The sequence below is a fragment of the Petromyzon marinus genome, chromosome 83 (genome assembly GCF_048934315.1).
Source record: "Petromyzon marinus isolate PM22_M1 ecotype Great Lakes invasive population chromosome 83, UKy_Petmar_22M1.pri1.0, whole genome shotgun sequence".
NCBI lineage: Eukaryota > Metazoa > Chordata > Hyperoartia > Petromyzontiformes > Petromyzontidae > Petromyzon > Petromyzon marinus.
The window spans coordinates 305,521-320,867 of record NC_133748.1 but is presented as its reverse complement, the minus strand read 5'-3'; the positions used below and the strand labels follow the sequence as shown (position 1 = coordinate 320,867).

The window sequence follows — 15,347 nt, the reverse complement described above, 5'->3', positions numbered from 1 at the left end:
TTATTACAGCACACGTGCAGCTGAAGTCGGAACCGTTCATCCCAGCATTCAAGGACATCTGTGCCTGGCTTCACACCTCTAAGTTGCGATTGAACATTAATTTTTGCATTTCTGCATAACACAAATAGTATTATTTTCAACACCCTTTGCTATATCAGCTGTATTTAGCTTTCATAAATATTCCTTTTGAAGCCAGACAGACGAAATTGTGTGCTCGGAGTTTTGGGTGAACATTCATTTTGAAGATACGAGGGCTTCCAGGCATGTTCATGACCGTTTGCCCTCTCATTGTGTGCCATAACAGCCCGTGTGATTAATTTGCGACACGTTTTCACTATATCATGAATATACTGGGTATATGCGTTCTTCTGTGCATCGATACTGACGTGTAGATGGTGTGGATATAATTGTTTTCTGTCTGCAGCTGACGCTTCCTCTGTTGCTTCCTCTGCAGAATTGGTCTGATGGAGCAAAGGCACTCGGTGCAGCTCGGTGCAAAAAGGCATCATTGTGACCGGTGTTCATACAGCACGGATCGTAAGGGAAATTTGACCTTGCACCAGAGAACTCACACAGGAGAGAAACCCTTCAAATGCAGTGTGTGTGGGAAGGCGTTTTCAGTTTCATGTACTCTTGTAAAACACCAGACGACACACACGGGAGAGAAACTCTTCAAGTGCACTGTGTGTGGGAAGGCGTTTGCACAGGCATCTACTCTTGTAACACACCAGAGAACACACACGGAAGATAAACCCTTCAAGTGCAGTGTGTGTGGGAATGCGTTTGCACGTTCATCTGCTCTTGTAACACACCAGAGAATACACACGGGAGAGAAACCCTTCAAGTGCAATGTGTGTAGGAAGGCGTTTGCACAGTTATCTACTCTTATAACACACCAGAGAACACACACAGGAGAGAAACCCTTCAAGTGCAGTGTGTGTGGGATGGCGTTTGCACATTCATCTCCTCTTGTAACACACCAGAGAACACACACGGGAGAGAAACCCTTCAAGTGCAGTGTGTGTGGGAAGGCGTTTTCACAGTCATCTGCTCTTCAAAAACACCAGAGAACTCACACGGGAGAGAAACCCTTCAAGTGCAGTGTGTGCGGGAAGGCGTTTGCACTTTCACCAAATCTTAATGTACACCAGAGAACACACACAGGAGAGAAACCCTTCAAGTGCAATGTGTATGGGAAGGCATTTGCACTTTCATCAAATCTTCATGTACACCAGAGAACACACAAGCATCAGAAGATCCACAAGGAGTGGAGTCTGAAATCAGCTTGTGAAAGTCAAAGTGCCGCAATGAGCCCATCCCTCGTGAAACAAGAACCGGAAGAAAATCCCAGCTTGGACACTTTTAAAGGTATCGAGGTGAAATATGAAGAAGTGATGGTGAAGAGCGAAGAAGTGATGGTAAAATGTGAAGACGAAGATTCAACTCCAAAATCGGACTTTCACATCGATGGAGACAACGTGAAGCAGGAGGAGAATTCTGAATGAGGCAGAGCGAGGCAACTCCCAGCAGTTTGTGGAAGTGGAGGTGTGGGTGGACTTCCTCCGAGACAATACAAAGTCAAATGGAGACCTGGTAGATGTGTAAGCTTGAGACGATGTCGCTCCAATAGATGCACCTTTGTCACAGGCCTTTAATGATGAGAATGTTAAGTTGAACACTCAATTCCTAGGTGCAACCTGCAGGGTAAGAGTGGCCAGTCTTTGTGGACCTGTGGGTTGGGTAGATCTCTAACCAGGAGTGAGAGCCAATAAGCTCCCAAGCATTCACTAGGTTTTAATCATTCCATTTATATGGTGCTTGCTTAATCGCCTCTGGCAATTCAGAGTTTTGTATCGTATCTCTTCTCAAACACTCGAAGAGCACCCCCAAGTAGCAGCTGCCCCTGTGTGGCACAAGGTGGTGGCCCTGCACCGGCCTGCATGTGGACAAGAGCCTGTCAGTAGGGGGCGATGGTTGATGTGGCATCTCAGTTGTGGAGTTTGTAGGTAATGTTTAGAATTTTCTCAATTTTGACCCGAACGCCAGCATGCAATGGCCTACTCGTTTTGAATGGCGCAATAGTATCTTGTACATACACTGTTAAGCAGACGGTGCGTATGTTTTAAAATAGCTTCTTGTTAGTACGATGTAACCTGATGCAGTATATTTCAGTGCAGTAAGTAAATGTTGTTAATATGCCTGTCAATAATTTAGAATGAATACTTGTCCGATTCTGTGCGTGCATGTAACATTTTGTCTATAAGGGTCAAACATTGAATAAGTGATGTTAGGACAAAGTTTGTGTTTTGGAAGTAACCTGTACAGATAACTCGGGTGAGACTCATTGTCCTTGTGACACAGGTCAAAGGGTATTTTCGTGTTTTCAGGAAGCATCTCCCTCTGGAGCATCTCAATGTCTTTGAAATAGGGAGCACACTCGGATCATTCATCAATTACAAGGCATACCACTCAAAAGTTACACGTGGAAGAGATACAATCTCTACAACACTAATTATAATTTTGTATTACGTGTTCACATAGATTTTGTCGAATTAGGACAAGAAATGTTCGTTGCTGATTAACGTCTGGATGTTCACAACCAAGGGTTTAAGCAAGCCTGACCGCCTGCGGCGCCCCTCACAACCATTTACGGCCTTGGGCCAGGAAAGTCACGAAAAAAATTGCACACGAACGACGCCTCCACGCAAGCTTCCGATGCTCCGTTTTGAAGTTTGAAAATGAAACAACTTTGAATTTTATTATGTTTTTAATTAGATAATTGTATTTCTTCATTAAAAGCTTATTAATTGAAGACGACATTTCGTGTGAATTTTCTCTCGTCGTTAAGTAGATGGCCTTGCCGGGGGTTCGGTTCGATGCGGACTTTCACCTGGGTGGGATCGCGGGATTGAGATGAGGCGACACAGAGCTGGCCGTGCGAGAAGACCGCCGTCTGCAGATCGAACGTCTGTCCCTGCGCCTCCATCGTTCATGCAGGGAGTGTGTAGGCTTGCAGCGCCCCCTGCACGAAAACGACGGAAAGTGCAGCGTTAGTCACAGATGAAGTTGTGTGCTCATCTCAAAGAGTATAGCCAGTGGGTTTTCAAAGTACCTTTGTCTTAGAGAAATTAATTTTGCACGAGCCCACCGCATTAAAACGATGCTCAGCTGAGCAGGGCGAGCCACGGGGAGGGGGCACCTTATCTTTGTCACGTGCCCTAGCTCACGTGACTTCTGCCACGACAATGTCTGGATGTTTTCGCCTGAGGACGACCGCTCGTGTTGCGATTGAAACGTCGTGATTTATTTTTTACATTTATTTTTCTTACCTGCTTGACTTTACCGAAAGAAAGAATCAAAGAGTTAGAAAGACGTCTGCTCATCTTGTTCATATCTGTGTACATCGATATCCCACATTGCTTACACGTACACACCACACACAATGAAATAAATAGAAACTAGAACGACTTCCGGGGATGGGCAAAGATTGAGGAATCTCTTTCAATGGAGCGAGTTAAGTTCGATTCAACATCCCTCTGTCCGTCTGTGTCTCTGTTCCCCTCTGTGTGTCTCTCTCTGCCTGTGTCTATCTGCCTGTGTCTATCTGCCTCTGTCTATCTTTCTCTGTCTCTGTGTTCCTCTTGTCTGTGTCTGTCCGCCTGTCTTGTCTGTCTGTGTCTGTCTATCAGCGTCTGTCCAACCGTAGTCAACGACTGTCAGTAACAGCAGGCGCCCGTTCAGCTCCCACGGCTACACGCCACTCAAAACTTGCTCCCAACACACAAAGATCCCCCGTATAGCCTGCACAGACTGTAGGGGCAAGTGCTGTGAGCGAGCACCTAACACAAAGACAAAGATCCCCCGTATAGCCTGGACAGACTGTAGGGACAAGTGCTGTGAGCGAGCACCTAACACAAAGACAAAGATCCTCCGTATAGCCTGGACAGACTGTAGGGGCAAGTGCTGTTAGCGAGCACCTAACACGAAGACAAAGATCCCCCGTATAGCCTGGACATAATGTTGGGGCAAGTGCTGTTAGCGAGCACCTAACACAAAGACAAAGATCCCCCGTATAGCCTGAACAGAATGTTGGGGCAAGTGCTGTTAGCGAGCATCTAACACAGACAAAGATCCCCCGTATAGCCTGGACAGAATGTTGGGGCAAGTGCTGTTAGCGAGCACCTAACACAAAGACAAATATCCCCCGTATAGCCTGCACAGAATGTTGGGGCAAGTGCTGTTAGCGAGCACCTAACACAAAGACAAAGATCCCCCGTATAGCCTGGACAGAATGTTGGGGCAAGTGCTGTTAGCGAGCACCTATTAAGGGTGGGACGGCACCACGCCCGGCCGCCTTTGTCTCCCTAGTGACGATGTTTACACACCGCACCGGGTACTTATTTGAGGCTGAGTCGACGTAGGGGAGGCTCAGGACCGGTTCAGAAAATCGTCACTGGCGGTGTTGGCCACGAGCGGGAATGGAACTCGGCTGGTCGGGAGCGCAGCGCTCACCCACGTCACTGCCGCTCCCCTTCTGTCAACAAACTTGAACTCTGACCCCGCTCCCTGACGTCACCGCTCAGCGTGACCTCATCGGCGTCAAACGCCAGGGGGGCGGTGGGCCTCGCTAGTGACGTCATGTCGCCCAACCCCGACCACCGCTCTCTTGAGCGTGACGTCGCCTCCGTTCGGCCGCCCTGCCGATTTCTGTTCCGGTGCCAATCCTTATTTGGGCATTAACATAATGAATCCGTGACAGCCGTCGCGAGTTTATTGCGACGGGGTTCAGCACCCGCGCCCCATCCCTCCACGTATGGGACGGGGCTCATTAACATAATTTATTCACGTTACAGATCCGCTCTTTTTCGGGAGGGGAGTGTTATCGTTCCCCACAAGTGACGTCATGTCACCTGCTGCCGCGTGACGTCGCGAGATAACGGGAAGCTGCTGCCCGGCCCGTGCACTGAAATCCGAGGTGAGAAATTCTCATCGCGGGTGTGGTTGTGGTGGTGATTGTTGTTGTGGTTGTTGTTTACCGAGGTAGAGCCTCGCTCTCTCTCTCGTAGGGATGTCAATTGAGTAGCGGCGAGCATGGAAGCGATGTCCAGGTTGGAACTTTACAGCGCCGGGGCCTAGCCACGCGGGGCCTTGCCTCCTGCCCTCGCCTGATCGCGTTTGCTTCAATTCTCTCGCCTAAGTTTAATTTGTCTTCACACGGCTCGCCTCTTTGTCACTTTGTTTTTACTTTTAAATATTCACGCAGTTTATATTTCATTCTTTGCTTTTTTTTTTACTTACCAGGCCAAGCCCGCTTGAGCTGCCGTTCCGCTTTTGTTATTTTCAGAAGCGACCTGCCCACAACGCAAGGTGAGGCTCGTACTCTTGGCTCTTTCGGTAAAGTCGCCACGTTGAAGGGAAACAATAAAACAATAAAATATTTATATAAAACAATGACAAAAAAATTCTCACGACGTTTCGACCATGACACAAACAGTCGTCATCACCAGGTGTGAAAAAACCAACGGCAAGGAACATTTGAAAGAAGTGGCGGTTCGCATTTATTTTTTTATAAACGGTGTTTGTATTTTATAAAAAATGTTAGCACCACGGGCAGCGATTTGGCAGCTTGTTTAGAAGGACGAGTCCATCTATGTTCTGAAAAGAGGAAGGGGGAGACGAAAAATTAATGTATGCTGTCTGAAAGCCACCGTAAGCGTGAACAATCAATTAAGACCTGAAATGGTTTACCAAATCCTTCCAATGATTGCTAAGCCAGAATCCAGTTTGTAGTTTCCTTATTCACCAAAGTTCCTGTACCTGACACCATCGCAATCATTGAAGACTTTGTTCATCAAGGACTAAACACTGAGGTACCCCCCCCCCCCTGGTAAGACACTACTTAACCAATACATACTTCACTTGGAATGGAACTTTCTACAAACAAACTGAGGGCACCCCAATGGGCTCCCATCCAATACAGAGGTTCTTTGTAAGCCATCTGGCTACCATGAGAGATTCGTTCATGAGGCTATCCACATATACAAGCACAGAGACAATTTCAACCGAGAAGATGGATTCTGGCTTAGCAATCATTGGAAGGGATTTGATAAACCATTTCAGGTCTTAATTGATTGTTCACGCTTACGGTGGCTTTCAGACAGCATACATTATTTTTTCGTCTCCCCCCTCCTCTTTTCAGAACATAGATAGACTAGTCCTTCTAAACCAGCTGCCAAATCGCTGCCCGTGGTGCTAACGTTTTTTTTAATAAATACAAACACCGTTAATAAATAAATGTGAACCGCCACTTCTTTCAAATGTTTCTTGCCGTTGGTTTTCACACCTGGTGATGACCGTTTGTGTTTTGGTCGAAACGTCGTGAGAATTTTTTTTATTGTTTTATATATTTTATTATTTTATTGTTTCCCTTCAACGTGACTTTACCGAAAGTGCTAAGAATATGAATTACTGCAGTCACGAAAGCTTTAAATCAAAATTTAAGGTGAGGCTCGTCAACAGCGTGGTGGTGTTCACTCTAGACGCGTGGCGGTGTTCACTCTAGACACGTGGCGGTGTTCACTCTAGACGCGTGGCGGTGTTCACTCTAGACGCGTGGCGGTGTTCACTCTAGACGCGTGGCGGTGTTCACTCTAGATGCGTGGCGGTGTTCACTCTATACGCGTGGCGGTGTTCACTCTAGACACGTGGCGGTGTTCACTCTACTTGGAGAGAGGAAGCATGAATTCTGAGCAGGTGAAGGTGGCCAGGCGTGTGGGTCTGGACACACCACCACCTGCTTGCAAGAAAGATAAAAGCGAAACAAATCAAGTTACCTAAATCGGATGTTTTCACTCGAGGAAATTCAACCATAACCCACTTCTGCGTAAGGTCGATTTTGGCCACTCTGGAAGGGAATGACGTGGCGAGCTGTCGCGTTCAATTAGAAATTCCAGACAGCATAAGCTGTGAAAATTTCATGACGCCAGAGCTCAGCATTGGATAGGGATTTTGGTGCTTCACACAAACAAACATGCAATTACTGAATTTTGATTTAAAGCTTTCATGATTGCAGGGATTCATATTCTTGGTTCTTTCGGTAAAGTCACGTAGAAGGGAAACAAAATAATAAAAATATAAAACAATTACTGCTTTATATTTAAGATAGCCGTTGTACCCTTTCTTCGCACGGATATGTATTGAAACTCAATGGCTTCATCGTCCAGGAGAGAAGCGCCACCTTAAATCTCCCGGCACGCTGTGAACAGCTCTAAGCATTGCAGAGCGCTTAACTCAGGTGTGTTGCGGGTTGATGCCACAAACTTCATGGTCATTTCCCCCACCCCCCCCCCCAAAATACAAAAGTATATTTTAATACTTTTTCCATTGTGTACAGTATGGAACCTACCCACATGCCAAATTTCAAGTGTGTAGCATGTTTGGAAGTATGCTAAACACTTTCGGACAGACACACATCCACACATTTCCCTTTTATATATAGATAAATCAGCATTTTGCGACCCCCACTGCCACCGTGTGGCATATTATTACGTGCCAGGGACTCTATGAGAGGACAACAGTCCGAGTCCATAATTGGCAATAAGTAACGGCAAAGCAGTTGTAAGTGACTCACAGAATTGTGCGCAGTTTCGTATACAGTACACGACTTCCCTGATTGAAAGCTTTCGTGACTGCAGGGATTCATATTCTCGGTTCTTTCGGTAAAGTCACGTAGAAGGGAAACAATAAAATAATACCGAAAGAACCAAGAATATGACTTCCCTGATGGCAAACACCTTCAGCGTGCGTGATGCCTATCACACGCGTCGAATGAAAAGCATAGGACAAGTCCTTACTTACTAATCAGAATCAGAAAGGGTTTTATTCGCCATGTAACAACTCCTTACTTACTAACAACTCCTTACTAACAACTCCTTACTAACAACTCCTATCATTTTTCATTGCTGAAGGGGTTGCCCCTCCTACCTGAAAATCCTGGCTCCACCTCTGAGTGTGTGACAGGGTCAAGTTTGTATTTGCAGTAAAGTCTATTAACTCTATTGAGCACGGAGGTTATATCAAAACAGTTTATTTTTGTTTTCCTCTGGAACTCTTTGTAAGAATGGAGTCAGGAAGTATCACAGCAAACGTGCAGCTGAAGTCGGAACTGTTCATCCCAGCATTCAAGGACATCTGTGCCTGGCTTCACACCTCTAAGTTGCGATTGAACATTAATTAATTCACTTCTGCATAACACAAATAGTATTATTTTCAACACCCTTTGCTATGTCAGCTGTATTTAGCTTTCATAAATATTCCTTTTGAAGCCAGACGGACGAAATTGTGTGCTCGGAGTTTTGGGTGAACATTCATTTTGAAGATACTAGGGCTTCCAGGCATGTTTATGACATTTGCCCTCTCATTGTGTGCCATAACAGCCCGTGTGGTTAATTTGGGACACTTTTTCACTTTAACATGAATATATGAATAAGTATAGACGTGTAAGTCACGTGTGACTGTGTATATGCATTCCTCTGTGCATCCATACTGACGTGTAGATGTTGTGGATGTAAATTGTTTCTGTCTGCAGCTGACGCTTCCTCTGCAGAATTGGTCTGATGGCGCAAAGGTACTCGGTGCAGCTCGGTGCAAAAAGGCATCATTGTGACCGGTGTTCATACAGCACGGATCGTACGGGAAATTTGACACAGCACCTGAGAACTCACACAGGAGAGAAACCCTTCAAATGCAGTGTGTGTGGGAAGGCGTTTTCAGTTTCATGTACTCTTGTAAAACACCAGACGACACACACGGGAGAGAAACTCTTCAAGTGCACTGTGTGTGGGAAGGCGTTTGCACAGGCATCTACTCTTGTAACACATCAGAGTACACACACAGAAGATAAACCCTTCAAGTGCAGTGTGTGTGAGAAGGCGTTTGCACGTTCATCTGCTCTTGTAACACACCAGAGAATACACACGGGAGAGAAACCCTTCAAGTGCAGTGTGTGTGGGAAGGCGTTTACACAGTTATCTACTCTTGTAACACACCAGAGAACACACACAGGAGAGAAACCCTTCAAGTGCAGTGTGTGTGGGGTGGCGTTTGCACATTCATCTCCTCTTGTAACACACCAGAGAACACACACGGGAGAGAAACCCTTCAAGTGCAGTGTGTGTGGGAAGGCGTTTGCACAGTCATCTGCTCTTCAAAAACACCAGAGAACTCACACGGGAGAGAAACCCTTCAAGTGCAGTGTGTGTGGGAAGGCGTTTGCACTTTCACCAAATCTTCATAAACACCAGAGAACACACACGGGAGAGAAACCCTTCAAGTGCAGTGTGTGTGGGAAGGCGTTTACACTTTTATTTACTCTTGTAACACACCAGAGAACACACACGGGAGAGAAACCCTTCAAGTGCAGTGTGTGTGGGAAGGTGTTTGCACATTCATCTGCTCTTGTAAGACATAAGAGAACTCACACGGGAGAGAAACTCTTCAGGTGCACTCCGTGCGGGATGGTGTTTGCACTTTCATCAAATCTTCATGTACACCAGAGAACACACATGGGAGAGAAACCCTTCAAGTGCACTCCGTGTGGGAAGGCGTTTGCACTTTCATCAAATCTTCATGTGCACCAGAGAACACACAAGCATCAGAAGATCCACAAGGAGTGGAGTCTGAAATCAGCTTGTGGAAGTCAAAGTGCCGCAATGAGCCCATCCCTCATGAAACAAGAACCGGAAGAAAATCCCAGCTTGGACACTTTTAAAGGTATCGAGGCGAAATATGAAGAGGTGAAGGTGAAATATGAAGAAGTGATGGTGAAGAGCGAAGAAGTGAGGGTAAAATGTGAAGATGAAGATTCAACTCCAAAATCTGACCTTCACATCGATGGAGGCAACGTGAAGCAGGAGGAGAATTCTGACTGTGAGGCAGAGCGAGGCAACTCCCAGCAGTTTGTGGAAGTGGAGGTGTGGGTGGACTTCCTCCGAGACAATACAAAGTCAAATGGAGACCCGGTAGATGTGTAAGCTTGAGACGATGTCGCTCCAATAGATGCACCTTTGTCACAGGCCTTTAATGATGAGAATGTGAAGTTGAACAGTCAATTCTTAGGTGCAACCTGCAGGGTAAGAGCGGCCATTCGTTGTGGACCTGTGGGTTGAGAAGATCTCTAACCAGGAGCGAGAGCCAATAAGCTCCCACGCATTCACTAGGTTCTAATAATTTAATTTATATGGTGCTTGCTTAATCGCCTCTGGCAATTTGGAGTTTTGTATCGTATCTCTTCTCAAACACTCCAAGAACACCCCCAAGTAGCAGCTGCCCCTGTGTGGCACAAGGTGGTAGCCCTGCACTGGCCTGCATGTGGAGAAGGGCCTCTCAGTAGGGGGCGATGGTTGATGTGGCATCTCAGTTGTGTAGTTTGTAGGTAATGTTTAGAATTTGATCAATTTTTACCCAAACGCCAGCATGCAATGGCCTCGTTTTGAATGGCACAATAGTATGTTGTACATACACTTAAGCAGACGGTGCGTATCTTTTTAAATTAGCTTATTGGTAATGTGATGTAACCTGATGCAGTATATTTCAGTGCAGTAAGTAAATGTTAATATGCCTGTCAATAATTTAGAATGAATACTTGTCCGATTCTGTGCGTGCATGTAACATTTTGTCCATACGGGTCAAACATTGAATAAGTGATGTTAGGACAAAGTTTGTTTTGGAAGTAACCTGTACAGATAACTCGGGTGAGACTCATTGTCCTTGTGACACAGGTCAAAGGGTATTTTCGTGTTTTCAGGAAGCATCTCCCTCTGGAGCAACTCAGTCTTTGAAATAGGGAGCACACTCGGATCATTCATCAGTTACAAGGCATACCACTCAAAAGTTACACGTAGAGGAGATACATTCTCTACAACACGAATTATAATTTTGTATTACGTGTTGACGTAGATTTTGTCGAACCAGGACTAGAAATGGTCCTTGCTGATTAACTTCTGGATGTTCACAACCAAGGGTTGAAGCAAGCCTGACCGCCTGCGGCGCCCCTCACAACCATTTACGGCCTTGGGCCAGGAAAGTCACGAAAAAAATTGCACACGAACGACGCCTCCACGCAAGCTTCCGATGCTCCGTTTTGAAGTTTGAAAATGAAACAACTTTTAATTTTATTATGTTTTGAATTAGATAATTGTATTTCTTCATTAAAAGCTTATTAATTGAAGACGACGTTTCGTGTGAATTTTCTCTCGTCGTTAAGTAGATGGCCTTGCCGGGGGTTCGGTTCGATGCGGACTTTCACCTGGGTGGGATCGCTGGATTGAGATGAGGCGACACAGAGCTGGCCGTGCGAGAAGACCGCCGTCTGCAGATCGAACGTCTGTCCCTGCGCCTCCATCGTTCATGCAGGGAGTGTGTAGGCTTGCAGCGCCCCCTGCATGAAAACGACGGAAAGTGCAGCGTTCGTCACAGATGGAGTTGTGCGCTTATATAAAAGAGTATAGCCAGTGGGTTTTCAAAGTACCTTCGTCTTAGAGAAATTAATGTTGCGTGAGCCCACCGCATTAAAACGATGCTCAGCTGAGCAGGGCAAGCCACGGCGGGGGGGGGGCACCTTATCTTTGTCACGTGCCCTAGCTCACGTGACTTCTGCCACGACAATGTCTGGATGTTTTCACCTGAGGACGACCGCTCGTGTTGCGATCGAAACGTGATTTATTTTATTATTTTATTCTTTCTACCTACGTGACTTTACTCAAAGAACCAAAGAGTATGAAAGACGTCTTGTCTGCTGATCTTGTTCATATCTGCGTACATCGATATCCCACATTGCTTACACGTACACACCACACACAATGAAATAAGTAGAAACTAGAACGACTTAATTCCGGGGATGGGCAAAGATTGAGGAATCTCTTTCAATGGAGCGAGTTAAGTTTGTTCGATTCAACATCTCTCTGTCCGTCTGTGTCTCTGTTCCCCTCTGTGTCTCTCGCTGACTGTGTCTCTGTCGTCTCTGTATCTTTCTTTCTGTGTTCCTCTTGTCTGTGTCTGTCCACCTCTTGTCAGTCTCTGTGTGTGTCTCTATCAGCGTCTTTCCAACCGTATTCAACTACTGCCAGTAGCAACATGCGCCCGTTCAACTTTCACGGCCCACGACTGCGCGCGACTCAAACTTGCTCCGAGTCTCTGTGTGTACGTTGAACTTATTTCGCACCGTACATAGCCAACCATGCTAATCTGTGGGTCTCTGTGCGAGTCTCTGTGTGTATCTGGATCTTCTTTCGCACCGTACGTAGCCGAACCTGCACATGAGGAGCGGCTGGTATCTGTGGAGCTATGGGCTGGGTACATCTGTAGTGTTGTAAGGACGAGCAGACTTCTTTAGGAGGCACACTCTGTTTATTGTATTATTTCCTTATGCAACGCTTAACACACACAGAGGGATATTCGGTCCCCTCACCCGATACCCTAGGGAGGTACAGCCTCCGTACCTGGCGGGACTCACACGTCTACCGCTAACCTCCTTGATACCTAAGGAGGTACAACCTCCGGACTTGGCGGGACTCACACGTCTACCGCTATCCTAGTCCTCCGGCTAGGACCTAGGGGAGGCTATCTGACCCACCGCTGGCCCGGTGGGTCCTGACCACTGGGTATGCCGAGCCTTAGCCCTTAGAAGGGCTGAAAGGCTGGTCCAGGGTCCTAGCTAGGCTTCAGCCCAGTCTTCTGTCTTCGTGCAGGGAGAGAACTTCCCGAGGTCCGTTGGGTCACCCGTCTTATACCCCTTCGTGGCCAAGCAGAAACAATCACATTCCCACGTGGAACCGTCTGATTGGTTTGCACCAAACCCTGGCCACGATCCGTTTCACCTCGACTGACCCCAACCGTTGTACCCAGGGGTAATGCTGCACCGCCCTGGTGGCAACGCAGGTTACGCAACAGCGCGTAGTTAACACCTCTAAACATCTGTCAGCAGGAGCGAGAGACAATGAAGCTCCCAAGCATTCACTACGTTACCAACATCATATTTGCACTCATAAGTCGCTTGCCTAACTGCCTCGGCAACTCGGTGTCTCGTATCGAATCTCATCTCAAACAATCGAAGGACCCATTCCCTAAGTGGCAGCTGCCCCCTGTGTGGCACAAGGTGGCCCTGCACCGGCCTGCACGTGGACATGAGTCTGTCGGTAGGGGGCGATCATTGACGCGCCATCTCCGTTGTGTAGTTTCTGGATAATGTTTGGAATTGCCACAATTTTGACCGTGAAATCAACATGCAATGACCTGTGCGTTGTGAATGACACAGCGCTATGTTTTACAGCTGCCGTGAACCAGACTGCGCATATTGTGGTGAATGTTACTGGGGTAGCCAGCTGTGCCTGTCGGATTTGAACCTTGAACCTCTGCAATAAATAGAGAATGCGCTACCATATTCTCGGTTCTTTCGGTAAAGTCACGTAGATAGAAAACAAAAACTAATTTTTCGGGGGGAAATAATAAATTGATGAAAAAATGCCATTGGTTGACTGACTGAGATGACTGCGTCCCCCACAATGTGTACACACACACAGTGTACACACACACACAGTGTACACACACAGAGATACACAATATATACACACACACAACAACAACAACCGCCATTCGCCACTAAGTGGCGGTGACGTCACCACGACGCTTGTGCCAGGCTATGTACACCCTTAGGCCACGTGAAGTGTCGAACGCCCGCTGGCAGGAGGTCACGGGGCAGACCCAGGTGCCACGGGTCGACGGACTGAGATGACTGGCTGATGCACCACCTGTGCCCCCTACTGTGCCAACCTGCTGTTCTTTAGCCACCCGGCGCTCCGCTCGTTGTTCTGAGCGTCGCTCCTCCGCCCTCCGTTGTTGTTGGAGGGCGACTGCCTCCAACTGCCCAGTAGCATCCTTCACGAGCCTTCTCCACAGAGGCCGATCTTGACACCGCTGGTACCAGTCATCGGCAAGTCCACTCAGCTCCACGTCCTCCTGTACCACATCACTCCATCTCTTCTCTAGCCCGTGCCGCGCCCGCTTAGCCCCCTCAATGCAGCCAAACAAAAGCTGTTTCGGCATGCGGTGGCTGGACATGCGGGCTACATGACCCAGCCATCGCAGCCTTGCCTGCCGGAGGAGCTCACCGATGGGACCCTGCCCAGATCTTTCAAGGATTTGTGAGCTTCTCACACAATCCAGTCTGGTTAAACCCAGGATGGATCGTAGGCAGGCCAGCCTAAATGTTTCTAACCGGCGAAGATGTTCCATTAGGGGGGTCCATGTTTCGCAAGCGTAGAGAAGGGAGGGAATGACCGTGGCCGAGAAGACCTGAAGCTTAGTGCGGAGCGACAGACCAGGTAGCTTCCACACAGCGTTACGCAACTGATGAAAAGATATTGCCGCTCGACTGATTCGGAGTGAGACCTCTGCTGTTAAACTGGAGCCAGTCATAAGCACACTGCCCAGGTATGGGAAACTCTCCACTCTCTCCACAACTGCCCCATCACCGATTGGGAGTTGTGGGGGTGGAGTGTCCGATGGTACAAAATACCCAGGCAGATGCTTAGTTTTGGTGGGGCTGATGGTAAGGCCCCACCTCTTAGTGGCACGCTCCAGTCTCAGCACCAGCGTCTCCAACTCCTCCTCTGACTGAGCAGCTATTACCAAATCATCAGCATACATAACATGGTTGAGCAATAGGGAGCCATCCCTTGACCGCACCCGGGCATCGATTAGCCTCCCATTATATCTGTACCATATGGAGATTCCCCCGGTACAGCTATTGAAGGCTTCACAAACTACGCGGTCAAAATAGATGTTAAATAATGTGGGAGCCAGAGGACATCTCTGTCGCACCCCAAGGTGTACAGGGAATGGCTCTGACTCCCGGCCACGTAGTTTTACCCGGGCCCGCTCACCATCATGAAAGTCCTTAATGATCGTGAGCAGAGGGTCAGGTACTCCAAAAGCACGAAGAACGACCCAGAGCCCAGGCCTACTGATGGTATCATAGGCCTTGACCAGGTCAATAAAGCAGAGATGTAGGTCTTGTTGGAATTCCCTACACCTCTGCTGTAGGAGACGGACAGAAAATATGGCATCCACAAGCCTCTCCTCAGCGTGCCTGGCAAGGCGATGCTGAATAATCCTTGCCAGGACCTTTCCCGGCACACTGAGGAGTGAGATGCCCCTGTAGTTGTTACAGTCTGTGCGGTCCCCCTTCTTAAAAAGGGGGACCACCAGGGCATCCTTCCAATCCTGCGGAACCTGTCCAGTGGTCCAGACTGTTGTTATGATGTCATATAGGGCAGTCTGTGCACAAACGC

At 47.6% G+C, this 15,347-nt stretch overlaps 3 protein-coding genes and 1 long non-coding RNA gene across 4 annotated transcripts in view; 3 read left to right on the top strand and 1 right to left on the bottom strand.

The window, feature by feature from the left end:
- LOC116954821 (uncharacterized) overlaps positions 1-2,812 on the top strand; it is a 60,666-nt gene extending 57,854 nt beyond the window's left edge. Inside the window, exon 11 of the mRNA XM_076057525.1 lies at positions 543-2,812. Within this exon, the coding sequence (XP_075913640.1) occupies positions 543-1,505 (963 nt within the window). The 3' untranslated portion in view covers positions 1,506-2,812. The remainder of the gene's footprint in view (positions 1-542) is intronic.
- On the bottom strand, positions 2,345-4,531 carry LOC142907766 (uncharacterized). The gene is made up of 2 exons (XR_012931261.1): positions 4,321-4,531; positions 2,345-3,022 (listed from the first exon to the last, which is right to left on the bottom strand). It is a non-coding gene; the product is annotated as an uncharacterized LOC142907766 (long non-coding RNA).
- A 446-nt stretch (positions 4,532-4,977) lies between these two features.
- The window catches only part of LOC142907764 (uncharacterized), a 36,913-nt gene continuing 26,543 nt past the window's right edge, over positions 4,978-15,347 (top strand). Inside the window, exons 1-2 of the mRNA XM_076057526.1 lie at positions 4,978-5,108; positions 5,302-5,367. Of these exons, the coding sequence (XP_075913641.1) occupies positions 5,092-5,108; positions 5,302-5,367 (83 nt within the window). The 5' untranslated portion in view covers positions 4,978-5,091. The remainder of the gene's footprint in view (positions 5,109-5,301; positions 5,368-15,347) is intronic.
- LOC142907761 (uncharacterized) lies at positions 8,588-11,227 on the top strand. The gene has a single exon (XM_076057516.1). The coding sequence runs from the start codon at positions 8,616-8,618 to the stop codon at positions 10,029-10,031; it is 1,416 nt and encodes a 471-aa protein (XP_075913631.1). The 5' UTR covers positions 8,588-8,615; the 3' UTR covers positions 10,032-11,227.

Excerpts from the sequence above, each read along its gene's own strand:
- LOC142907761 (XM_076057516.1), top strand. The coding sequence starts at position 8,616 with ATGGCGCAAAGGTACTCGGTGCAGCTCGGTGCAAAAAGGCATCATTGT.